This window comes from Polyodon spathula, chromosome 2 (genome assembly GCF_017654505.1).
Source record: "Polyodon spathula isolate WHYD16114869_AA chromosome 2, ASM1765450v1, whole genome shotgun sequence".
Lineage (NCBI taxonomy): Eukaryota > Metazoa > Chordata > Actinopteri > Acipenseriformes > Polyodontidae > Polyodon > Polyodon spathula.
The window spans coordinates 101,070,880-101,098,444 of NC_054535.1; the positions used below are offsets into that span (position 1 = coordinate 101,070,880).

The 27,565-nt window shown below is 37.5% G+C and overlaps 2 protein-coding genes across 2 annotated transcripts; one reads left to right on the forward strand and one right to left on the reverse strand.

Moving 5' to 3' along the window:
* Positions 1 to 2,923: 2,923 nt before the first annotated feature.
* On the reverse strand, positions 2,924 to 7,458 carry LOC121305499 (transcription factor BTF3). Its single transcript, XM_041237142.1, has 6 exons — positions 7,330 to 7,458; positions 6,047 to 6,115; positions 5,480 to 5,593; positions 4,656 to 4,857; positions 4,291 to 4,350; positions 2,924 to 3,254 (listed from the first exon to the last, which is right to left on the reverse strand). The coding sequence occupies exons 2-6, from the start codon at positions 6,113 to 6,115 to the stop codon at positions 3,208 to 3,210; spliced, it is 492 nt and encodes a 163-aa protein (XP_041093076.1). The 5' UTR covers positions 7,330 to 7,458; the 3' UTR covers positions 2,924 to 3,207.
* A 6,315-nt stretch (positions 7,459 to 13,773) lies between these two features.
* On the forward strand, positions 13,774 to 15,570 carry LOC121305509 (forkhead box protein D1-like). Its single transcript, XM_041237155.1, has one exon. It carries the CDS (start codon positions 14,029 to 14,031, stop codon positions 15,037 to 15,039), a length of 1,011 nt encoding a protein of 336 aa, XP_041093089.1. The 5' UTR covers positions 13,774 to 14,028; the 3' UTR covers positions 15,040 to 15,570.
* The last annotated feature ends 11,995 nt before the right edge of the window (positions 15,571 to 27,565 follow it).

Below are 27,565 nucleotides of genomic sequence, written 5' to 3' on the forward strand. Positions count from 1 at the left end.
AGTGCTAGTTTACTAAGTAAACTATGCATAATAACGGAAGTATATTCCCAATATTACTGAAGACGTTGGAAACCTAAAAATAGCACAAACATAACAAAACAAAAGCTTTCAGAGCCTACTGGAAAGCGTGACGCAACTAGTTTGATTAACTTTAGTAGTTACTGTAGTTACTAGTCTTAGGTATAGTTTATACAAACTAAGGTTTACTCAAATTAAGTTTTGGTCCACTTAAGGGACTTTATAGGTAGCAGTAAATAAGGTTTCAAAATGTTAGAGTCAAGATCTTGACATATCTAACCCAATGGACTTTGAGGGTATCAATGTTAGTGACAAACTATGCTGTTCAAACCGGTTTAGAGTTTCGAATTGCTGTTTCTTTAGGATGATGATATCTACTCTGTTTCAAGTAGAACATTGAAATCTGAAATGTTTTTAGCTCCCCAAAAAGAAAAAGAAGATAGACAGTCTTTACAAATCGTTATCTCGTCCACACAATGCATACACACAGTGCTAAAAGTGTTAGATTACTGTTGAGCCTTGTTCCGACTATGGGGTCGGAACAATTGATTACCAGTAACTTATTTAGCCTTGATTAGTTACTGTACTGACAAACTATTACAGAGAATACTGTTTCTGTCATCTAAAGCTGAAAAGGATCAACGCCACTGCTACCAAGAAGTTTTGTGCCTCACCCTCTTTCCCTGTAAAGAACCTACATGTCCATAAAGAGATGCTGGTGAGGGGGGTTAGTGCCACCTAATTCATCTTGGCATCGGAACATCATCTGCTATGGAGAGCCAGTTTGAGAGCCAAAACATTATTTTAAATAACAGGATTTACCCCAATAATTTGAGGGGATGTCCTGGAAAGTCTTAATTTCCCCCATTTTCAGATTCAACTGATTTTGCTTAATTCCTACATTTCATTTTTAAGAAAAAAAAATGTATTCAGTTGGAAAAAGCATACATGGCTCGGATATAGTGTGTAAAAAGAACCAAGTTGTGGTTTATCAAGTTTTTCCAGGAGACCCCCTATTTGTTGCTGATAATTGAAAATCACTTTTTTTTAGCAAGTTTAAAAACAAGTGATACAATAATATTTTATTACTCAGGGTATATATTCATTTATTGTAGACTATGCCTTTAATTTAAGGCAGGGTCTGACATTGAGTGACATTAATACAATTGAATACTTACCAATAAAGACTTGTAACTAAGCCTCATTTCTTATCAGGCATGGCACCATAGTTCATATTTCAACATATACAGGGATGATAAGCATGCCTTTGGTGTAAAGGCAGTCTCCCTTAAATTATCAGGGAATATGGGTTATTCATTAATAACATCAATTTAAAAGCTTCATGTTAATATCAGTCACACTTTCAAGACTTGAGGTTTTGGCAGCTGCTCAGCAGCACACATTGTGCCATTTTACAAGGAACAGTCTTTAACTGAAGGTCCTACATAAAACTGCACAGCCTTTACCTTAAACTACATCTTGCACATACCTCCAGTGTCTCCTGCTTACTTCAAGTCATCTGTGTCTAATACCGGTCCCATTAAAATCACTGCCGCTTTTAAAACCTGTTAACATTGTGTATGCAGGCGGCTTGCTGGTTGATAATGTAATATTGGCATTGCTTGGGTTTGACTGGTAACTGGTTTTATAAATGTTTGGAGATTATGCAATAACAACAACATGTGCAATAACAACAACATGTGCAATGGTAAGAGAACATGAAGATGCAGTGACAACGTGTGCAATGGTAAGAGAACATGAACATGCAGTGACAACGTGTGCAATGGTAAGAGAACATGAACATGCAGTGACAACGTGTGCAATGGTAACAATGACTGGTGACTGTTCTGATGAATCAGGTAACTGCATATATGTACTTAATTAACAGTACAGCAGCATTACAAGCTGTTACCATAACACATTTGATATATTTCACTTTGTTTTGGTTTGGCTATAAAAACTTAAAAGGCCAAGTAACAGCATTTTTTAGGAGAAACCTGTATATACCTGCAATCATGCAAAGTGAGGCACAATATAAGCAGGTAATTCTCAGTTACATTCTGCAGAGATTGTGGCAAACTGCTGACCTCACCTTGTTTTTCATGTTCTCACAATCAGAGAACAGACGATCCAATGTTGATAAACTTTTGTACTTTCACAGGATGAAGTAGAAATTAGGTTTCTATTGCGATTTGAAACAAATTGCTCAATTCAATGTTCTTACCTTTTTCAAAATGTTCTGTTTAAAGAAATTAGAAGTCACATTCCAAACATTTAGTAACAGATCAAGTTAATACATTTGCAGATCTGAAGTGCCCAACCTGCTCTGGCTGGGACTGCATCCTAAAGTCTTGCTGTTCAGACTGGAGCGATGAAAACAATTGTCAAAACTAGCCATCTTCTGTCCCTGCTGCTGTAACACTACTTCCAGCTGTTACTGGTATATACTGTGCATTAGGCAGGTGTTCATAAATCTGCTCTCAGCAACACAAATAGAGATGTGCATGCAACACATTCATCACACACACAACATCTTGCCAATCAAAACAGCACCACATGCTACCTCCTGCTGCGAGATCAACATGTTCCTAAATCCTTCCTGTTCCAACGTGTGTTTAGCGCCGGTCTCCCTATATTGGGCCGTCTTCCATATTCAGCCATTAGGACCTCAACTGGCTTGAACATTCCATTGGTTACTTGCCAGTCTTGCAAGATAATCATTAAAGTATAATTCTGCCTCCAACACACAGCACTGACAGCAGTGCTCAGAACTGTTCAAACCAACCAATAACCGATTTATTTTACCTGCACGTTTCAATTGACATGCCAATTGTTAGTTAACGGTAATGAAAAGGTGATGTTTTAAAACAAAAACAGTTCTAATAAATAAACCAAAAATAAAGTGTTTAGGCATTTCTGTTTTTAATGAAATGCAAATTTAAATTCCAGACTTGTTCAGTTTAACCGGGCTGCAAAGTTACGTCAAGTTTATGTTACTGTAATGTATGAGAGAAAGCAAGAGCTGCAAGACTGGAGTTTCCAATACTGTATGTTCAAATTATTCTTTATAGTTGATCGGTAAAAGGGAACCGTACAAAAAGAAAACATTTACAAAATAAAGTCACTGAAATATAAAATAGCAGCTTCATGCAACCAATTCAAGTTGTGAGTCTCCTTTCTGGGTGATATTTAGTTTGCCTCGTCCTTGGAAGCCTCGTCAAAGTTCTCAACAAGGTCTGAAAGAAATAAATATTATAAACAAGTTACCACTTTATGAAGTTGTTTACTATAGCTCTCCAAATTGGAAACCCACTGTTATGTAAAAACAGAATTCCTACTACAATAATGATCTTGAAAGTGTGAACAATAGAATTTATACTTTATCCTGGGTTCAATCATTACAGTAGTCATCCCTGATAGATTTAGTTTTATGAAAACAGGTTTGCCATGGGTCTGACAATTCATCACCAGGTACGGATACCGTTTGCCATACAGTAATCTGTCACATATCTGAATGTGTGGGTCCAGAGCAAGGGCGGAAAGGTTGGATGAATGAATTCTCTTTTCAATCATTATACACAGCACTAACAAGTACTACATTCACACAATTATTGTTTTGAGATTCAGCTTTTATTATTAAATACAAAAGTTACATTTGATACCCGATTCGTGTCTTATTTAAATAAGAGCTAAACACATTGGAGAGATGTATTAAAATGGATGTGCGTCTGGGCGGATATAGGATTCGGTTCACCGAATCCTAAGTATTCGGGCCGAAACTGAATCCTGGATTCGGTACATCCCTACTTTTAACCCTGTTTTAATCTTAAAAAAAAAAAAAAAAAAAAAAAAAAAAAACAGCACGCGTGAAAAGAGCAAGCGCTGAATAAATGGACTGCAAAGGGTTAATGCTTGTAACAGAGTAGCTGTCTGCCACGTGGGTGTGTGCATTCGCTGCTGAATGAAAGGCAGGTGATCGAGACGGAGGTTGAAGTTGATAGGCCCCACAGATGAACAGGATTTATTTACATATCAACACACTGAACAGCTCATGGTAGTGCACAGAGCACATAAAACAGTGTATGAAAACTTTGGTAGGATCTACAATCTCTGTTCAATAATAAACGAACATTGCTCAAGAACTTGATCATGGTGGATAAACGCTTAGGGCGGATTACTATATTCGTAAGACATGGTTTTAGGCCACATTTCAGATATACAGCAACAATGTGCATTGGGAAATGTATGCATTCAATTCATCAATATACTAACCTGGAACTTCATCATCATCATCTTCCTCACCAGCGGCAAGTGGTGCTTTCCCGTCCACAGCTGAAATAACGAGACATAATGAAGTCCCTTATATTTTCACAAATTCTAAAACGTTGCTTGTCTGGTGCCATCACTACTAGCAAAGCTATTATAACACAAAGACAAACACGTTTGCCTTGACATCTCAACTGAAATGATGATCACAAACTGATCTAGGACAAAAGTAAACCTCCATAGGTGGTCTCTTACATTATACCAGTCAAATTCCCTCTGCCATTTTCAGCATTTTGGGTACTAAACAGGCCTAATGTTTCTTTGGAAAATAAAAAAAACAGACGTGTACCAAACTATTTCAACCAACTTACATTGTCTGGGCAGAGCCTCTGCCAGTCTCCTCAGGCTGGTCAGGCTGTCGGCTCCCAGCTGGTTAAGGATGCTGGGCAGCATCTCTGTCAGCTGTTTGGTCTCAGCATGACCTGTAATGGTGAAGGTGTTGGCTGCTAGAGACGCCTGCACTTTCGGGTTGTTAAAGTGGATGACTGTTCCCTGGTTTGTGAACATGTTCACCTACAAATGATAGAAAAAAAAAATACTACAAGTTAGGCACACAAGTATTTTTGGGTATGTGCATCTCTCAATCCCACTGCCCTGCTAACATGTCCTGATCTTAATATTGAGACTAGTAGCTACCCAGAGATAGAACTCTCAAGTTGTAATGATCTGGCAGACAAGATTCTACCTTTAAGAATATACATAAACTTCAGTGTCTTGCCCCTCAGGTTATAACTACAGATAGTGTACCCAGAATTCCCAGAAGCTAAGTGAGAGTCGATATCACATGAGGTCAGGGAGATAAGCACTTGTCTTGGTCATCCCACTGTGATCTGGGTAGGCAAAAAGCAAAATCCTGTAAAATACTGCAATTATAACTATTGCGTAAACTGCTTTTGTAAAGAATATGCAACATTGCTTTATTGTTTTTTGCCCAGAAAAAAACAGAAATATTGAATCCTCTTGCAAGCCTGGGGCATTCGAGAAGCATCACAACATCACCAAATCCAAATTAGTGGAAGGACTCCTATTTTATTACCAATGAGCCAGGCTATCCACAACATGCTTGATTTTAACTAAGTAAAATGTTCCTAAATCAGCAAATATTTCACAAGAATTCACACATTTACAGCATTACCTCCTCAATGCCAGAGATGTTGTTGACTCCAAGTTTCTTTAAGGAGAACTGAAGTTTTTTGTCATCTGCTGTTGCTGTTCTGTGGACAACCTTCTTCTTTCTGCGGGCTGTACCCTTCACAAAAATAAACACATTAAACAGTCAGGTAACACTACACCAAAAAGTTAAATATTCATTTATAATTACTCACTGTTTACAATTGCAACAATTTGATCAAAAATACTTTGAGAAGCAATTTGTATTCTGCTTACATAGGTCTAGATTAAGTACACAAGTGTTGAAATTTGTAATACAATTTTTTTAGACAATATAATTAAATAGCAAGTATTCTCATGTCTGTCAAACCAAGACTGCCCAATAGGAATAATTCAAACAAACTTTAACTCTTTACTGAGTACTTAAACTGGTCTTGACTTGTTAATCACAAAATGCAATATAATGATCTTCTATAAATGTCTACTGTCTTTAGTCACTGGTGTTTCAGCAGTGGATATTTCAGGACACAAGCAACTCTGACTGACTCTGCAGAACACTACTAAACCTAAGGTGTGGCCACAAAGATCTTACCTTTCCGCCAATGCGGACTTGTGCCTGGAGTTTAGCGAGTTTTTCTTGATTCATGATTGTTTCTTTCATCTGAAAAAAAAAATGACAACTGTAAAGCAAGTGTACTTTTTTTAAAATAATTTTAAACAAGACATTGATGAAATGGTCACCAATAGCCTGTTAACCAAACAAAATAATGTGCAAGGCAGCTTTCTGAACAGAATACTACATACATGTAAATTCACCTTAGTCCAAACCAATTTCAAAAAGTCAGTCTATGGCAACAGCCCAATTTTTGCAATAGCAAGGTTTTAATTTACAAAACGATTTTAATGGTTGGACAAATTGGGAAGTAACAGCTTTGTACTTTAATTGACTGAATAGCACCCTGTAACTACAACATCACACCATAGCTATGGCGTTAAACATAAGTTAAGGGTAAACCAAACTTATAAATCTCCTTGATGTGGGTTAAGCTGCCTACCAAAAACAATAACAAAAAAACACGATTACCTGGGGCAAGGTGCTACATTTACTTACAGTTTTACCGTAATGGCACAAAGCATTATGTATTAGTAAGATTAAATCCACTTTGACACATTGGGTGTAACCACCGATACAAAGAGGCATTACTAGCAAACACACAATACAGGCAGTTATAAAACCAAACAAAAAAACGTGCTTCGCAGTTCAAAACAATATCGCTTTGATGTCTAGTAACGAATGCATAACCACACATCAAACTATACTCGCTACCAAACGACAACTACCTAAACAGCGATGTTTTGCAGCAGATTATGTTGAAGTTATTGACAGGGCCTATACATTTAGAAGCCAATTGACACAACCCATTAATGCATGTATGTAATGTTGAGTTCAAATACAACAGCACTAAATCCAATAAAGCCTACCGCTGGGGTGAATGTGATTACATAACTAGAATGAAAATAAAAACACACATCATTTGTCAAGGCTGTTTTGAGCAATTTGCTGCCGATGAAATATGAAACAGGCAGAACACTTTTTTCTATCCAAACATCCATATATTACCCACAGAGGCAACAGTACATCAATTAATAACTAGAGATATAATAATATAATCATAGCCCTCAACCAAATGTATGATTTACCCTAAATAAAGTACACACTGATGTCAGCACGCTCTGTGTCCGCTACAGACACTGCGTTTGGGGCCTATCACACTGCGGCCCGGCCCCCCTTCACCAAAACCCCCGCGTTCCCCCCCTGTATTCTCGACCTTCAACGACACGTTCTGGCCGGGGATTGTCCCGGGTTGTATTTACCTTATACAGCCGGGCTTCGGTGTGACTGTGCAGGTACGTGGAGGTTTAATAGCTCCGCACTGACCCGCTGACTGAAAAGCACACACACGCGGGAAGCAAGATGGCAGGCAGAGGGGAGAAAGGAAGTGACGCAACGTCACAAGAGTACCGGCTCGGCCCAGCGGGAGGGAGTATTTGCCGCAGGCCCGGCATTGAGTTCAGTTAGTACTTTTTTTATTTTGATTGTTCAGTTGCTGCGTGTGCACATATTGCCAACTATGTGGGAATAGTATCCTCGCAAGTATTCTGCCATTGTAAATATGTATTCATTTGTTGAAAAAAAAAGTGTGCTGTGTTATTGCACAGTCTTACTGTAATGGGTGTTGCATTTTGAACACCTGCCTTAGGTGGCACACGTTTGTGTAATAGGGTTTCCCCTCTCATAATAACTGAATGGTTTGTTTTGCAAAGGGCGGTTCTGATAGACCTACACATTCTGTGCGTAACGTTAAAGATGAACAGCATTTCAGTTTCAGTTATCATTATGAAGGGTGGAATTAGGGTTGCCACCTGTCTCTGATTTCGTTGGATCGTCCTGGTTTTGAGAAAAGAGTACTGGAATTTCATTATGTTTTCCTGAGACTCTAAAGTATTTGAATCTTATCGTGGTGTTTAATCGTGTGCTTCCACATCTAGGTAGATTTTACAGCAACACTGCAATGCCACTACCCATCAGCCCAGGTAAGCTGGGTACCTGCCGTTTTCACGCATTAAAAAAGCCGAAATACACACTAAATTTAAAAATACACATAGCAATTTTTGTCTGCCTCCCCTAAAACTTCCACTAACAATTACATCTCCCAGAGTACAATGTCTTCAGTTACTAGGAAACTGTACACAAGAAAAATCAACCTAACAAAACATTATCCAATCTCTGGCTAACTCTAGTGTCTTTGCAGCCAATCACAATAAGAATAAGATAAATTCAAAGCTATACAGTTTGAAGCGTAAACACCCCAGTCCAGCTACACATCCAGGCAACCGCTAAAAAAAGGTGCCTGTAATAGTAAACAAACTGTTTTATAACTTATTAATGAATTTGCTTATTTTATTTATCTGTATGGCTTGATATGGACTTTTTAACACAGGGTTCTCCAATCCTGGTCCTGGAAGGCCGGTGTCCCTCCTGATTTTTGTTCCAACTGTACCCTAAATTACATAATTGGACCAATTAAGTGCTTATCAGAAGCTTAATTGTTCCAATTAGTTCTATTAGTATAGTTGGAACGAAAACCAGGAGGGACACCGGCAGGATTGGAGACCCCTGTTTTAACATGTTCACTGAGTTTAAGAATTGAATGTTAAAATATATATATCATAATTAATTTGCAGGTAGTGGTACTGCGAACACAATGCGTTGAGCCTATAAAGAACCTTGTAGAACACATGCGTGGTTGCACAGTAGTTCAAAGTAACATTGCAGTTAAAATGGAAGGCTCTTTTTTAATGCCTACTCCATTACCATTAAATCAGGGCTTCTCAAACCCGGTCCTGGGGACCCCCTTTGGCTGCTGGTTTTCATTCCAACCGGGCTCTCAATTACTTAACCAGACCCTTAATTGAACTGATAATTTGCTTAATTGTACTTTTTTTACTTGTTTTCAGCTCTTAAACAGTTGCATATTTCAAATTAGCTGTAACATTTGATAAGTAACTTGAACTGCAACTGTTTAAGAGCTGAAAAAAAGTAAAAAGGGTCTAATTAAGCAAATTATCAGTTCAATTATGGCTGTAGTTTAGTAATTGAGAGCTTGGTTGGAATGAAAACCAGCAGCCACAGGGGTCCCCAGGACCGAGTTTGAGAAGCCCTGCATTAAATATCAAGGTAAAGTTGCATTTTAACCCCTGAAAATACATTTTACTAGACCTCATCTAGAATATTGTGTTCAGTTCTGGTCACCTGGAACACCTTTCCTGTCAATCAAATATGATCATTTGATTGACAGGAACATCTTTGCAGCCATCTCCATCAAAGTCAAGCAGACAGACTAAAAAGGTAACTCCCACATTTATATCAACTTCATTGTAATGTAACCAGGAACATTCAACCCTACCTCTCTTTCCATTCAGTGCTGTGCTTTGGGTTTAGCCCCCCCCCATCCCCCTCATTTCTGCCTTTCCCACCAGCTGAGAGATGTCAAGCAACATTTCGAGGTAGCACCAAGTTCCCAGAAAGACGAGACCAAGCACCAGAACCAAGCAAGCAAAATGTGACATGTTTACGTCCACTGTTTTTATAAAAATACAATGTTTTGGTTTTTTTTTTAAATCGCAAGCACTGACCTGCCTGACAGTACACATATCTAGAGAACTGCTTACTCAGTGTGATGAAACTTGCTAAGAACATTCTTTAGCACAGTCTTTTCAGTGTATCAACATCTAGTGAGTATTTGGAGGGTGCCTGTCTGTCTGTCTGACTCTCACATTGTGCTGTATTTAACAGGGCAAGAATGCCACTGACACACGTGTTAATCCATTCCTTTCAGGACCAAGAAACATGCTGAATGAATTAACACTCCAATCGTTTTCACCTCCTGGTGGACATCCCAGGTAAGCATGTGTGTATTCAGAAGCAGCAGGTATTAGCCTTTACCTAGCAAGCTAATCTCAATGGTCTTCCATTTCCAGTAGGGCCATTCTGAGTATATTGTAAGTACAGGGTAGGTGTGGTGATTACTTTACATAGCACCGGTATTTGAACAATGAAATTCATAGCAGAGAGCAAAAATTCTTGAAGAACAAATAGCTGTTCTTCAGCCAGGTATTTCTATCAGTACCATTTCATTTTTAGTTTTCCATGGTGTACAGTTAAAACAAGCAACTGACAGAACAAATTGAAGGGGCAAACACCAAGTGACTGATCTCTCCACAGCATGGCACATAGGCATACCTGTGATTTCTATGGGTGTCATGCTCAGATACATGATGTTACCACTTAAGAAAATGAAGGTATCTGTTAAATATCTGCAGTGAGTGCATATATAATGTATACTGTATGCATGGAGGTTGTATGTGATGATTTTGGCATGTGATTGTTTTTATTGTGTACAACTGAGCAGTGCAGTGCATTAATAATAATAATAATAATAATAATAATAATAATAATAATAATAAATAATAATAATAATAATAATAATGTCAAGAAGAACAATAAGAATACTGCAATTACCCATAGGCCTACTTCAATGTACAATATGTATAATTACATTTACATTACTAGGCATAATTAGTGGAGGCTGTGTTGTCCAGTGGTTACAGAAGCAGGCTTGTCTGGTCTCCAGTTCAAATCCCAGCTCATTCACTGACTCACTGTGTGACCCTGAGCAAGTCACTGAACCTCCTTGTGCTCTGTTTTTGGGGTGAGACGTTGTTGTAAGTGACTCTGCAGCTGATGCATGGTTCACACACTTGACTGTTTTTTTATTTAATTAGTTAAGAGCCTACCCCATTTAGCATCCTCAAATTGAGGATGCTAATTAGAATTATTTTTCCTCAATGTAGTCCTCAATGTTGGATGGTCCCATTAATGGGCTTTTAAATAGAACTACTCCTACTGGCAGGTCGCACATTCCGAGAGCTCCTGCCTGTCCATTTAAAATCTCTTTAAAAACAGTTGTTTCAACTTTTATTTTCCTATTATTTTTATTAAAATCATTACTACTACTAATAGACAGTCATCAAACGTTTTATTGCAGAACCATACGCTCACAGAATGCTCCCACAAGGTGGTGCTGTGGTCTACAAACAGCACACATTTAGGTACCGGTGGTACCGGTGAATTCTGTATCCCCGCATGATTCCATTCCAGTGCAGATGCAGTTTTTCAAAGCTGGACGTGTGCTTGATATTCCTATTCCCGAGTCCCGCTGTGTTCTCAAGCACTGCCATTGTGTTCTGCTGCAGTTTGCAACAAATAATGAAAACAAGACCAAACTAATTCTGTAGCAAAATAAAACAGCACATTTAACATCACTGATTTTCGTTGCGTTGCTCAGTACACGAAACCCTTCATTTAAAGTATAAAACTGTATTTTTCTTTTAAAACACATTTTAATTAAATAATGTATTACATGGTGTTGGTAGTCCAATTTTAAAGTATAAAACGTTCACGTATAGCGATCTTGATCTACGCAGGCGTCAAATCTAAGGGATACAGAAGTCTATGGGATACAGAAATCAGGGTTTAATGAACATGCTCGTTCCGCAGTAAATTGAGAAAACTTTATAAAAACATTTTTCATGAAGTGAACTGCCACTCAAGAATTGTATTTCCTCCCAACCATAACCACGCGTTTAAAGTTGTTATTTTTTATTTTTTTAACAAGAGCCATCAAGGTAACCTGATCAGAGCCGTTAATTTGTGTTGTGTAAAATAATCTTGAAAACGAACCTTTCATTTCAAACAATGCGGTGGCATACTGTTGACTGTGAAATGGAAAACGAGCTGTAGGCTACTTAAATACTAAATTCCGTTTAATCAAGGCATACCAGTATTATTATTTTATAATAATAATAATAATAATAATAATAATAATAATAATAATAATAATAATAATAATAATAATAATAATGTCTAAAGAGCATCTGCTAATTTTTAAGTTAAATGCCAGCAGCGGCTTAAAATAATTGCCTGGTACATCTGCTTTAACCCTGCAGAACCTGTTTATATATTAACACTTGTATGCAAGTGTGCATATATGATACGGGAAATTAGGAACAGCAAACTTGAAGAGCTGTGATTAAAATAAACAATGCATTTCTGATTGTTTAAATATATTATTATTATTATTATTATTATTATTATTATTATTATATTATTATTATTATTATTATTATTTGTTTTTAAAAAATAACCCCTTGTCATTTTCGATCTGAATTTGGAGGATGTAAGAGACCACATTCGAAAGGCAATGCCCAGAGGAATTTTGTGATTGCTTTTCAGCAGGCAATGCAACCCTGTAATTGCATCCACATGGAAACAGCATAGCTTAAAAAACATGTTTAAACTGATCTCCTTTAATATGAGAAGAAATAGGCCTCCTCTATAAAATGCTTCCTACTCCAATTTTCTATAACAATATTAAATTCGTTCCGTCACAATTCACTATAAACAGTAAACGATTTAGATTTGTTTTGGCTTTTTACAAATAACTCAACATCTTCTTTTGTCAGTGTTTATTACCAAACAAATACATTTAAGAGAGTCAACATTAACCTACTAGCTTTTAACCCCGTCCATTTACAAATACAGTAAAATAAAATACATCAGTAAATACACAGTTCAAACAGCGTGTGAACATTTTCAATATATACTGACAGTTAAAAAATTAAAAATGGACAGTTACTGAAATAAATAACAATTTTACCCCAATGCAGAAGAGCTTTTTTGTAAACTCAATTATTTTTCTATACGTGTATTTAAATATTAACATGCACTGAATGATACGGATTGTTGATGGACAGATTGTTTCTGTGTTTTACATACACTGCAATACCTATTAATTTGGCCAGTGCAGAGAGACTGTTATTTCAGAAATGCTTGTTTGTGTTTATTTTGTTTTGTTGTTGTTTTTTTTTTTTTTTTTTTAACAGGCAGACAGGGACCTATTGATGCTTATTTGGTTAGTCCTACAAATGAACAACAACAAAAAAAACCCAACAAGAAACAACAAATAAATAAATAATTAAATAAATACATAAGATATTCGAATATGTTTAATCGTGTCCTAAAATCCTGACTGTTCGTTTTATGCATAGGGGTATAAATCCTGTTAATATTGGCAAATATATTGTTTATGGTTGCGCGCGCGCACACACACACACACACACACACACACACACATACATATAATATATATATATATATATATATGATAATATATATATATATATGTGTGTGTGTGTGTGTGTGTGTGTGTGTGTGTGTGTGTGTGTGTGTGTGTATGCTTGGTAACCAAATGAAACAGTGGAATGATTTTATGAAGAAATAACCATTAAACTGTTCATAACTTTCATGTTTGTATTCTTTTTCATTTTTCCTACACAAACTAAAAAAAACAAAACAATTAAACATTCTAAATCAAAAATCGCTATGTGGTAACAAAATATAGGCTATGAAATGAAATAAAAACATATACCATATTCTTATTAAATTTAACAAACGCTTTGTTCTTTTTTTTTTTTATGAAAGGCTCTGAAACATTTAGTTTTTTAAGTTCCAAAATTGGGATGTTTGGTTTTTGCTAAACCATATCGATATACCATGATGACCGCCTGAAAAGAACACATTTAACTTATTTATCATCATCAGCTCTCCCCGGTGACGTTTGTTATCCATGTGATCTGTGAGCGTTTGTATAAAGAGGGAGGAAAGGCCCGCCCTCTTTTAGATTCAGATCCGGCCTTTTCAAGATATTTTTCATACTTTTGAAGTACCGTTTGGTTTTAGACTGTGCATTATGTTGTGCTGCTGATCGCCAAAAAAAAAAAAAAAAAAAAAAAAAAAAAAAGAAAACCAAAACTTACCTGAAAAAGGGACTATTTTCTTGCCGCACAAATTGCCTCTTGTCTTCGTTTCCTTATGAGTACTGTTAATAGAAGGCAATATAGAATTTGGTCTTGTCTGCACCTATAGCCTCGGGACCTAGCTGCCGTTGAGCCATGACTCTGAGCTCAGAGATGTCCGATGCGTCCATCCTTTCGGAAGAAACCGATATCGACGTGGTAGGCGAAGGAGATGGTGGAGACAGCCAGAGACGGTCCTATGTGGACGAAGTGGACGAGATGCATGACGATATTCTCCTGGCCGCGTCGCCGCAATGCGTGGATAGCTTATCATCCCGGGACTCTTACAAACCAGCGGGCAAAAACACCGTAGTGAAACCTCCTTACTCTTACATTGCCTTAATTACAATGTCCATCCTGCAAAGCCCCAAAAAGAGACTGACGCTGAGCGAGATCTGCGATTTTATCAGCAACCGCTTCCCTTATTATAGAGAGAAGTTCCCAGCTTGGCAGAACTCCATCAGGCACAATTTGTCCTTAAACGATTGCTTCGTCAAGATACCCAGGGAGCCTGGGAACCCGGGGAAAGGCAATTACTGGACCTTGGACCCGGAGTCAGCCGATATGTTCGACAACGGCAGCTTTCTAAGGAGAAGGAAACGTTTCAAAAGGCAGCAATCGTCGGACTTGCTGCGGGATCAAAGCAATTTTATCCCAGCTGCCGCCTATGGTTATGGACCCTACGGCTGCGGATATGGGATTCAGCTCCAGCCTTACCACCCACACTCAGCCCTTTTCGCATTTCAACAGCAGCAGCAGCAGCAATCCACCAGACACACTGGAACTATTATCCCCGCACCTTCCATAATGCCTACCACCACTGACATGGCGAGGACCCGCTTCTACCCCCAGCTCAGTCCCAGCCTGCCTTCATCATTGCAGACAACCACCAAATCTAGCGCGTCTGTGCAGCGCGCCCCCTTTTCTATAGAGAGTATCATAGGGGCTCGCTTAAGCCCCGTTAACAGCTGTGGTTCCAGGTCCTCTCCTGTGTTACCGCTGTTACCTTCATCACTCTCCTCGCTGACAGCCCTGCCTAGCGCACACCAAGGACCTGCTTTACACACCGTGGAGAACATTGCTAATAGGAATTCAAGTGGCTGTTAATATACACATATATACATTAAAAAAAAAAAAAACTCCCAGAAGGTAGGGTTATTTTTGTACATTTTTGTTACACTCGCAGCTGAATAACATTCAAACCACCAAAGCCTGTGTTCGTCATGTGAAAGGGAAATGTATAATATGTATCATTTTTTAGTTGTAAGTTGCAATATTTGTCCCCTTTTTTCACAATTTTATAACGGTAAAGCGTAATAAAAAGCTAACCCTTTCAATCTTAAACGTTAATGGATTCTCAGGATAATTTTTTATTTTTATTTTTTAATAATCGTGTATATCAACATGAAATAAATAACACTAACTATTTCACTTTGACTGCTAAATTAAGTAAAAGAAACGCCTTTTATCATTATTTTAACCCATGTTTTGTATTGAAAAGACACTTAAAGTTATGAATTTGTACTCAATGTGCACTTCTTACAAGAAAACAACAACATTGTACAATCGCTGCCGAGTGTTGTATTGCTGGAGCCTCATTCTTTATACACACAAAAAAATAATAAATAATGTTTTTCAAGAACATGTTCTGGTGATTTGTCTTATTGGAAATCTCTAAATAGAGCAGACACAATATTGAGATAAAACCATTCATTATATATTTACATGTAAACCGTGTTTTAAACACAATTAAATGGCATTTGTATATTTTTTCAGGCTCGATATTGAGCAGATCTTTAAAGAATGCATAGGGCTGTTGGTGGACTATCTAAGTAACATTTGAAAGAAAGCAGACTCAAATGACTGATTTATTATAAAAGTTCAATTTTCATCTCTGTAAATTCTTCCACTATGTTGTATTTTTGTAGTGCTATTTGTTAACCATTTGAAGTGGATGCTTTTACAACAAGGGCAAGTAAATTGTAAATGATCTGGTGCCTAGGTGTGGCACTGGATTGCTAGGTATGTCATTAGCAGTTTATACAGTTTCACATATAGGTATTATTTAAAGGCGACACGGTGCAGGACTTCCAGGCGTGTTGGGCTGTTCTATATGTGTTTGCACAATGATGACGAGTTGAAAAGTTGCATGCACTTTGATAGTGTTTTTTTTTTTTTTTTTGCTTTACTGTTGTGGAACGCTGACATATCTTACAGATAATGTCAAGCATGTTCAAATATGTTTGAGGCTTTCAGAACCATCCATTTGTAAATTGTAAGAATTGTGATTACTAATGGGTCGAGTTATACAGTCTACAACTGAGGTCATGATAAAGACTACAGTCGAGGTTACAACATAGTCCTCGTTATGCATAAGAGTAGTGACTAATAGCACTGTTTATAATATGGGAGGAGTGGTTTATTGGTGTGTGTATGTGTGTGTGTGTGTGTGTGTGTGTGTGTGTGTGTGTGTGTGTGTGTGTGTGTGTGTGTGTGTGTGTGTGTTTTATTTTAAAACCACTAAAACCAAACAACACAGCCGCTTTGGGACAGTAGTCAAGACAATGGGCACCTTTTGTGTTCCAACTGCACAATAGCCACTATAGCTTAGAAAACACAAGGCAGGCACCCTGGCCGAGTTGTCTTTGTTTAGCAGGAGAAGGGTCATGATGGGCATCTATAACATTATTATACGAATTTCAAACTGGTGCCGTTATTTATTTATTTATTTATTTATTTATTTTTTTTTTAATGAATGCAGACCAATTTAATTCGAGAAAGACTTGACGTTATAATTTGAGCTAAATAATACCGGAAAAGAAACAAAAGACACGCTGCATTGTTTATGTAACCTCGAATGCCAGGCTTTTCAGAAGGGGGGTAACTAAAACGCGGCCGTGTAAGCGGGCGACAAAAATGCCTGCAAAATTGTAATTATGACAACAAATATAATCACCCGCATGCGCCTTTCACGCTGACATTTAGAAATAACTATATATGGAAATAAATTAGGAAGTCCCAAAAATGAAAAGTAAACACACGCAGTAAAAATAAACCTGGATAAACGCACAGCAACACAGAACGAACTGAAACAGTTAAAGGACTTCTGGACATCGTGCTATGTACAAGTCGTATAGGACATCAACACTACCCTATTCTAATTAAAACGCGATCGTTTTGCACTAAACCAACGGGATGGAATTATTCAGCAGAATAACAGAAACGCGGTGCCTAAAATAAACGAAATGGCGTGGGACAGGGGCTAAATGTGTTCTCATGAAATTACATACGGACTTTGAAATTGCAGTTGTATTGTCTGTTCAAAAAGCAGACGGCGATAAAAAATAAGAAATAAAGAAATTACATGTGTATTGCAATACACAATGTAATGTGAACTCGCTATTAAAAATGAACATGTAAACGAAAAGAAAATTAAATAACGTCATCACCCAGCAGGTGTTGTAACAAAGAGCATTACTAACTCACTTTGATCTTGGTAATATTATTACAGAATAGCTCTATTTGCATACAAATTGCCTGTGGTGTTACCTCCATTGAAAACTAACAAGGCGGCTGTAGATATTGTGCTCGGGCTCATAGAACAAGGCTCGGCAAACAAGCAACTGACACAGAACAGAATGATCAACGCCAGTGATATCCCAGCAACACACCGGGTTATAGAAGGGGGGTCGAGCCCCTTCCAGGGAATGTTTCATGAATTCAGTAATGCACCATAAAACAAATACTACACAAATAAATAACACGCATACTATTGCTAATAATGAATTGGGGTGAATTGGATTCGATTGGTATCAATAGCTCCCTGTGTAGACCGCAGGTCGAATCAGCTGAAAGTAGAGAAGCCGCACAAATAGCCTAATTAGACCGCTTATAGCATTATTAGGCATAGTTGTAATCTTTGGATTACGGTCGCCAAATGTAATTTACTGTGTGTTTAAAGAAGGCCTGATGTGTTCCGCACATAGCCACACAAAATGGGTTCGAGGCAAAAACACCTTACTTTATAAAATTTTAATTAATTAATGAATTAGTTAGTTAATTAATTAATTAATTAATCAGAATAGGATCAAAATCAAAATAATGATTCCATGTACTGTTCCCATTTTGTAATCGTGTTATTAACAGTCTTATAGTCGTGATTTGCATGCAAGAAGATTAGAATTAAGCTGCAAAGGGAGGTTCAGATTCATCAGTGTGTGTTAAAGGACTATAACGCGGCGGTGTACCAAATAATAAAACAAAAAGATTATTATTATTATTATTATTATTATTATTATTATTATTATTATTATTATTATTATTATTATTATTATTATTATTAATGGATTTGTATGGTGAACTAAACCACATGTGTATAACATTTTGCGACTCTAAATTGTATATATGTATATTTACTTATTTCATAAAATGGGATTTGCTGGGGTTATGTGAGACTGCTACTGCCTGCGCCTGAAAATAGCCAACCTCCCGGCCTATTACTGTACAGTAAAACAAGATGCGCTTTCATGGAGTAATTCGCCGTTGCTAAACCGTTGTCCATACAACCTACCCGCCAGTAGTTTATTGGTGACCTGAATGCTCGTTCTTTCTCCATGTTGCCCTCTCCCACACTCAATCAGACTGTAATTAGGGCTTGACCAGGTAGTGTCACAAAGGTGACAGAGGCTATGTTTTGCTGTCTGCAGGTTGGTGATTCTGGGTCTTTCGAGTTGATCTGAAACAGCTGTCCAGGTTCTTGATAAAACATTCCTCCTTCACTAGTCTTCATTCAGCTTGCTGTAGTTAGTTACACACGTATTGTGAACGAGCAAGATTTATTCATCAAGAACAGGCCTACTCCCTACATTGCTCGTGAACTGCGGAAGGTTACTTCGGAGTTCACAGCAGAATTCTTTCAGACAGGGGGAAAAAAAAAACAGCACAGGCCCTCAAAATGAAAGGGAAACATATTATATTATTTTGCAAGAGCCCAGCTTGTACATTTATGTCTGTTTATTTTCTGATTAACAACATAAATCTTAATCTTTGGTGACTCGCGTGTTTAATAGTGACACTAAAGCACATGCCGCTGCAACTACTAAAATACTTTTCACCAAAAAAATCGATTATTTGCGACCTGTTGTGTTTTTTTCCATGTGTGATATTTTGGCAGTAATTTACTTATAGTTTATAGTGGGATTTAATGCATCTATGTGCCTTTTAAATATTACAAATAAATAGGCTTACATGCATACATACATACATACATAGTCTGAATTATAATAATGTTAGAGAATATAGATTATGGCGCTATCTGTTAACTTACAGTAGGACTGTACTACACAGACTTGAATAATATTCAGCAATCTTTATTTTCATTAATTAAAGGATGAAGTCAAACATTTACCGTATATCATATTATCACATTATCACATAAAAAGACGTTATGCCACAAGAAATAAAAAATAAATAAAAAAATAGAAATTAAAAATAGGAGTGTTGTCAGCGCAAGGCTGCTTCACAGTTCAGTGGGCCAAGAGAGGACAACGGCGGAGTCACGTCAAGAGAAGAATTCTGTCCGTCTGCTTTACCGCAGGTAGCCCTCGCGATGTTTGAGGTCTATTATATTGGAGATCTATATGTTAGGTAACGGAGAAAAAATAATGCACAATAAGAGTACATTCACACACTAGAATATATGGAAACATCGGAGCTTCAGTAGTCCTGTTTATTATTATTATTATTATTATTATTATTATTATTATTATTATTATTATTATTATTATTATTTTTATATTATTTATTTTTTTTATTTACCTATTTATTTATTTATTTATTTCTTAGCAGAAGCCCTTACCCATGGCGACTTACATTTGTATAAATATGTTTAAAACGTGTTACCTCAATTTGAGGACCTGTTCAAAATAATATATTATCAAACCTGGACCTGGATATAAATTAAGTCTATGGAACTTAAACAGCATCCCACCAAACAGAGTGGAACCCACTTCCATACTGATGATCCGATCCTATCTTTATTCTTTTTAACAGAGTGGAACCCACTTCCATACTGACGATCCCATCTTTATTCTTTTTAACAGAGTGGAATCCACTTCCATACTGACGATCCCATCTTTATTCTTTTTAACAGAGTGGAACCCACTTCCATACTGACGATCCCATCTTTATTCTTTTTAACAGAGTGGAATCCACTTCCATACTGACGATCCCATCTTTATTCTTTTTAACAGAGTGGAATCCACTTCCATACTGACGATCCCATCTTTATTCTTTTAAATTATTGCTTCTGTCGGTTATTTTGTTAATAGTTTAATCTTGTGTTGTTCTGTTTCTTTCATTTATATTTAATAAAATCCACTGAAAGTGAATATTATAATTTTTTTTTTTTTGTTGGTAAAGCTCAGTTGGGTTAGTCACAAAAATCAACAGAGAGGAATCAAAGTGTAAGATGAACGTAACATTGGAATAACTTCCATACTGACGATGTGTGTGTGTGTGTTGTGTGAGTGTGACGATCCCATCTTTATTCTTTTAAATTATTGGTCGGGTTAATAGTTTAATCTTGTGGGGGTGAATATTATAATTTTTTTTTTTTTGTTGGTAAAGCTCAGTTGGGTTAGTCACAAAAATCAAAGTGTAAGATGAACGTAACATTGATTAACTTTGTGTGTGTGTGTGTGTGTGTGGGGGGGGGGGGGGGGGGGGTGTTTTTCAAGAACACTGGCGAGTGAAGTAGTTGTACATCTATTTGTTCAGTCAAGTTGTAGATTAAGAAGAAACTGTGCTACATATGTGATGTGCGGGTTACTATTTTCTTGTATCGGAAAACATAATCCTTTTATTATGCCCGCGCTTCATTTTACATTGGGTAACATTGTGCAAGCCCTACAGTATCACTGGAAAGATCTGAATGAACCCGTACAAACACACGACACAAGCGCCACTTCCAGAGCTGTAATGCGTTGATGGTTCTAATTTACAACGTGAATTTCATCATATTATACAAGAAACTCTACATCAGTATAAAACCTGTATTCCAGGATCAAACATTGGGAAAGAAAAACAATGACGTCAGCTAGCAATCCGCGACTGTGTGTGCGGGTCTGTTGTAACATGATGTAACGGGCTGTCAGTGCGTAAAATACGAGTCAGATATATGGGAATTTGTAAGATGATGGGGTAGAGGTCCAAACATCTTTCAGCAGATAGAACATGAATTAGGCAAATGGATAACAGGGGTGTTGAGCGATGCTGGGTTCTGGTTCATGTGAACCCGTTTAATAATAAGTGCCCATTGAATGTTTTCTGTCCCATCGACGGCGGCGTGTCCTCCCTCTTATTGATTTTACTAGCATTTGACCTGATAGGGTGACAGTTCGGGGAGGCTTTGACCTGCTCTGAAATATTCATTTACTCTGTTTTTACACCTGCACATAACAAACACCCCTCTGTAATGCATTGTTCAATTAAACAATCACTCCCAGCAAACCACACGCATTAGCCAACATTACTGGCCTTTTCGTCTCCTTTCGCAAACTAAGCCTGGACAATGGAGTGTTTTTATTTGGTGAACTTAACTATCATTGTAATACTACTACCCACAATAATAATAATAATAATAATAAATAATAATAATAATAATAATAATAATAATAATAATAATAATAGTGTTTTCACAGGGTAAGTTGTTCCAGATGCAGCTCGGTTTGTCTTTTGGATTAGTTTACAAACATTAAAACAGGGAAACGTAAACTGATTAACACTAAGTTAACGAAGCTAAGGAGGTGCTACATAATGTTCCTGGACTACGAATCGGGATAGTGATGAAATAATTATACTTTAAATTGAAGCATAAAGTGTATTTTGTGAAAGAGAAATTGAGAGCGGTAACAAAATAAACCCTATTAACACTAAACAGCCTTACAGAAACCTAAAAAGAAAATAATGATGGACGGAGTTGCAAAATTAGGATAGCATGCTTTTAAGAGTTTGATAAGCAAATATGCATGACACGAATGGAAACAAACGTAAATATGTATCAATTCTGGATAGCCGTTTAATAATAATAATAATAATAATAATAATAATAATAATAATAGTATTTTACTGTATAAATGTACCTTAACAGTGACATGTTTTTTCTTTTTTTTTCCCCCGGTAAAAGTTATTCAATATTGTGTAAAATAATATTAAAAAAAATATGTGCCTTTAATAATATGAAAATAAACACTAGAAAGTACAAATACAGTTGTATTAAGGTAAATAATACATTTCTCGTAAAAATAGGGTCCTTTTTACAGTGTAGTACGGGTTATTTTATTTATGTTGTCCTGTAAGTACGAACACTCTTATTGAGATGGCCTCTTGTGTCCTCTCTTTGACAGAGAATAAGCAATTACTGCGTTTAGATTGGCAGCATTAAGCATCTTCCGAACATATATTTGTACTCTCAATCCGCCTCCCTAATTAGACTAATTAGAAGAAATGTGAAGGGTTTCTATGCCCACACATTGCTGTACTGGGCCTGCTTAGATTTAGTTAAAAGACTCCTGAATGAACGCCATGGGAGGTGCCGCATCCTTGCTATTCATGGGTGGAACAGTTGCTACTCTTATCCCCAGCCTCTAAAAGAAGTTGGGCTTATACGCTCGATTAAAAATTTGGGAACTAATGCCACCCTGAATACAATTCTAATTAGAGAACCACGGAAAGCATTCAACAACATCCAAGAAAGGGGAGTATAATGTCACCTCCCACCATCACCCCCAATCTCCTTTGTGAATTTATAATATTTACAGAATGCTTGTGTCATTCAACTTAAATTCGACAGATCCACGCACCACCGATTACAAACCCGTTTATTAATTAGCTTTGGCTTTCAAACCGTAAGATATGTCAAAATATTAACTGTATCATCCCATAATCGCAGTCATTATATATAATGTGCGATAAGTTAGTATTAACTGAAACACACACTTATTTTGAAATACTTAAATAGCTTACTGAAAATAAAGTTGGCATGCAATACAAAAAAAAAAAAAAAAAAAAAAAAAAGTTTTACTGTTGCCTCGGGAAGGAGTCAATTCCTAAATATAGTATTTGCTAATTAGCCTAAAAATAAAATTCAAGGCTTATCTGGGTAGCAACAGATGCTTTACACCAAAGCCTGCTGTGCAGTTGTGCAGATGTGCAGTATGGGGGATAGTTGTTTGTTCAATTCAGATTGAAATACACTTCATCTTACTTATAGTCTCTTGTTGACACCACTAATGTAAAACCAAAGGTGTAAACATAGCCCAGGTCTTATGCAACAGATTGCAAACGCGTTATGCCTGTATTTGAACGCACAAGAAAATAATATTACTCATATAAATATTAGTGGAAATTACATGTGTTTAAAATATGTTACATTATATCTATCTATCTATCTATCTATCTATCTATCTATCTATCTATCTATCTATCTATCTATGCTAGTGAAACACGTTATCCTCAGATTAGTTCATACTTAGTTTATGGGTCCTGTAAATAATGTAAGAAGACCACAATATGAACGAGCGAAGTAATATATCATATGAACGGGCGGAATGATAGATCATATGGTGAAAGATGCTGGCGAAAAGCCCGGTTCTTATAGGGCCATTGCTGGAACTGTTGCACTCTGTGCTCTTCTACTCCAGATTGCCATTATAATTTATTTCGATGTGTCCACCTTGTTTTTATTTGTTGTACATCCAGCTGTCTCACCTCGACGTGAACTCCCCAAAGCCAGGGCCATTCCGCAATACTGTTGCTCCCTTTCACCACACTTCCCTCATACGTGTTTGTTTTGGCACGTTTCACGTTCTTCCGAACAATTCACCCAAGGCAATCAGTCACGCTTGCACCCAGATAGAAAAAAAACAAGAAAAAAACAGAATGTGCGATGACAAAATGATACCGAGCTGAAACAAACCATTTGTTATAGCTATCTACAGATGTGTTAGTTCATCCCCCAAAACTGTGTGCTAATGCTATGGCTCCATGTTCCATCACAGTTACAGGAACCCATGTAAACTTTCTAAATCATTAAATAAATAAATAAATAAATAAAGTAATTAAAATAAAATAAAAACCTTGTAACTTGGTAATAAAATGAACTAAGCATAATATAACCCTGATTCATTATTCCAGATGCAATGCTTTATATTTGGAATCATGTAATAGGAATATCCAGAAGAGACCATATTAATATTATACAGACAGGAGCATCCTTTTACGAGAGTGGAACTCAATTGGCGTTGATGTATCCACATGGAAGTTCAGTCAGTCTTTTACTGACCTGTTTCAAATACTGCAAACGGCTTTATAAGCAATGGCCGGCTTCAACTGTGTCCAACTTGTTTGCGGTTTTTTCTAAGGAGCCACGTATGACAGAAGATGCTGTATTGAGTTTAGTCAACCCAAGCCTTCTGCTACAGCGATTCAGCTGTCATTTAAGGGTTGCTCATTTTATCATTTGATTCAATTTTTTTTGTTCATTTTATCCTCGTTTTCACTGGCAAATTATGAATGTCCTTGGAGACAAAAGAGATTGCTTTTCTGATAATGGCATTTGGCGTGGATGCTTTGAGATAAATTGACATACAGTGCAGTGCAGTAACCTCTTTTTTTATTTATAGATATTATTAATTAATGTATTCTGCTCCCTTCCCTACAGACCAAAGGAATACATTGACCCTATTAGTCGCTTTTCATAATTTTGGTCAGATGTATTTTTTGCAAGAATTTAAAAAAAAAATTGCAAAAAAACACGTCATCAAGCAATACAAAATAATGACCGCATGCATTTAAGAGAAATACATCTAACTCGGTCTATGTATGTTACTGTAATCATACAGCTTAGCTGGGTACAATACAGACTCTCTTTTAACTGTTATAAAGAACAGCATGCTCAGCGGAATGTTTAATTCGTTTTAAAAAATAAATCGACCTCCCTGATGCACATTTGTTTATAAAACAATACTGTAATTGTAGTTTGTAAAAATAAAAATAAAAATGCAAATAAAAAATAACATAACAATCTATTTTTTCATGTACTTCCTTTTGGAAAATAGCGTTTGCAGCAGAATCTGTTTTTGTTGTTGTTGTTGTTGTTGTTTTGTTTTGTTTTGTTTTTAATGTCTTTGCTGCTGTTATCATTCCTTCCATTTTTATGCTGTACAGGCTTTGACATGACTTATCAAAGGCTCTATATAACACAATACAACTATATTATTAAGTTTCTACGTCATTTACAAATATTTATATTACATATTTTATAAATATATTTATTTTATATATTAATTTGCTTGCATATTCAAATACCTTGTTGAGATCTGTGCGTTTGTGTTTATGCACTGTATTTCCTGCTATATTTTGTGCTTGTGTTCCCGTACCATGTAACCCGCTGTTTATTTAGCTTCCCTGGTCTGTTTCCCCATTGGTTGTTATCTGTCTGTCTTGATTGGTTGTTGTTCGTCCGTGCCCATTGGTTTTAGTGTGCGTCTGACGGCCAATGAGATGTGTGTCAGCTCTGGTACCTTGTTCTGCATAAGAGGCGGAGCTGAAGCTATAAGAAGGCACTGTGAAACCAAACTGGGTTGTTCCAGGAACGCAGCGAAGCAGTTAAACCGGCAGAGTAGTGGTCTCTGAGTATTAGCGTCAAGAATTATACAAATAATTTGAAATGAAACAAGCGTGTCTTTTCCGTTTTCTGCATATACAAGGCTTTCCTTTTATAACGGTGTAGTTGGCAGACATAGTTAAGAGACCGTGCTGTTTGTGTTCTGCCTTGTAACCAGACTAGTGTTACTGTATATGGCATTATGGGGCAAATGGGAGCCATGACTGTATAGCCTTAAGGAGGCTGTGTGGTCCAGTGGTTAAAGAAACAGGTTTATAACCAGGAGGTCCCCATTTCAAATCTCAGCTCAGCCACTGACTCACAATGTGACCCTGAGCAAGTTAATTAACCTCCTTGTGCTCCGTCTTTGGGGTGAGATGTTGTTGTAAGTGACTCTGCAGCTGATGCATAGTTCACACACCCTGGTCTCGTATCTTGGAAAGCGCTTTGTGATGATGGTCCACTATGAAAGGCACTGTATAAAAATCAAAGTTATTAGAATTATTATTAAAATCTGTTCCGCAGTATAAAGGGTGGCCATATATATATTGGAGAGGGTTAGGGTCAACACCTTGGGCCTGTTTCTCTGCTCAGACAAGGGGAACCGATATGTCCTGTAGACAAACACACACACAAAGGTGAACCTGCTTTATATCATATCCTGCTGTGCAGGCATAGTTTGTGGTATAAACCGGTTTGCATGTTTGCCTAGGACAGCACATCTCGAATGTGAGAAAGAAAACTAACGGTCACGTAAAGAGCTGTGTTTTAATACTGTACATTTAGCCATTTAGTCGTTCTTTGCATTTCAACAAATTAATATTTTACTACAGGACAAATATGTTTTGTATCATTAATTGAAACGAAACAGTTTGTGTTATTATCTAAAAAAGCCATGAATGGTCAACTGATGAGAGGTATCACTTAGGTGTTGTACTTGGTATTTTTTGTGTGCATTTCTATAAGACTATGTTAAAGAAGAAATATTTGGCGACATTGGTATTTTGCTACTGAACTGTACCCTGTTAAGACCGCCCATGCAGCATTTCACAGGCTGCACAAAATGTCAATTTGTCAGCTGAGATGATTACTGTTTGTTAGCTGCATTGGAAATTAATTATATCCGCCTGTGGTTTCTTAGTAAAGCCCAACCATGCAGCATTTCACAGGTGTCAGGGTCTTGGCTGCCCAGGTGACCACAGATGATGGTCTGTTGAGTCCAGGTGGAGGAGGACTATCCAGTAGGGCAGGACCAGGGTGGAATTATGGCAAAGCAGGACAGACAGTTAAGGGGGAGGCAGGTGCTGCCAGGCTGGGCTGTACAGGGTCCTGTCCCTGGTAAGGAGCAAGCTGATCACGGACGCACCACCCGCCATCCTCTGGGTCGTAGCTGGATCCAATATACACGACCTTCCCGATTCGTTCGAAGACTTAGCAAGGTTCTAGCCAATAGCTGTTCAGCTTGGGGCAGCGGCCCCACATCTGTTGGGGGCTGTACACCCAGAACAGCTGTCCAGCTGTAAAGTGCCTCCCCCCTGCTCTGGTTTCATAGTTCCTCTTCTGCCGGCAGCTCATAGCCTGCAACTTGTTCCTGGTGATGCTGTGGGCCAATTCCAGGTGGTCCTGCAACAGCCTGGAATACTTTGGTCCGGGAAGTTCCCAGCTCAACATGAAGAGCCTGGAATACTCTGGTCTGGGAAGTTCCCAGCTCAACATCAAGAGCCTGGAATACTCTGGTCTGGGAAGTTCCCGGCTCAACATTAAGAGCCTGGAATACTCTGGTCCGGGAAGTTCCCAGCTCAACATCAAGATCCTAGAATACTCTGGTCCGGGAAGTTCCCGGCTCAACATCAAGAGCGTGGGGGGTGTTGGAGATGGAGTCTTGTATGGCGGAGCAGTTGGGCATCCCAGTCGCATTGGTGAGTGGCGGTGATGATGGCCAGCTGGATCGCAAGCATGCAGTTAAAC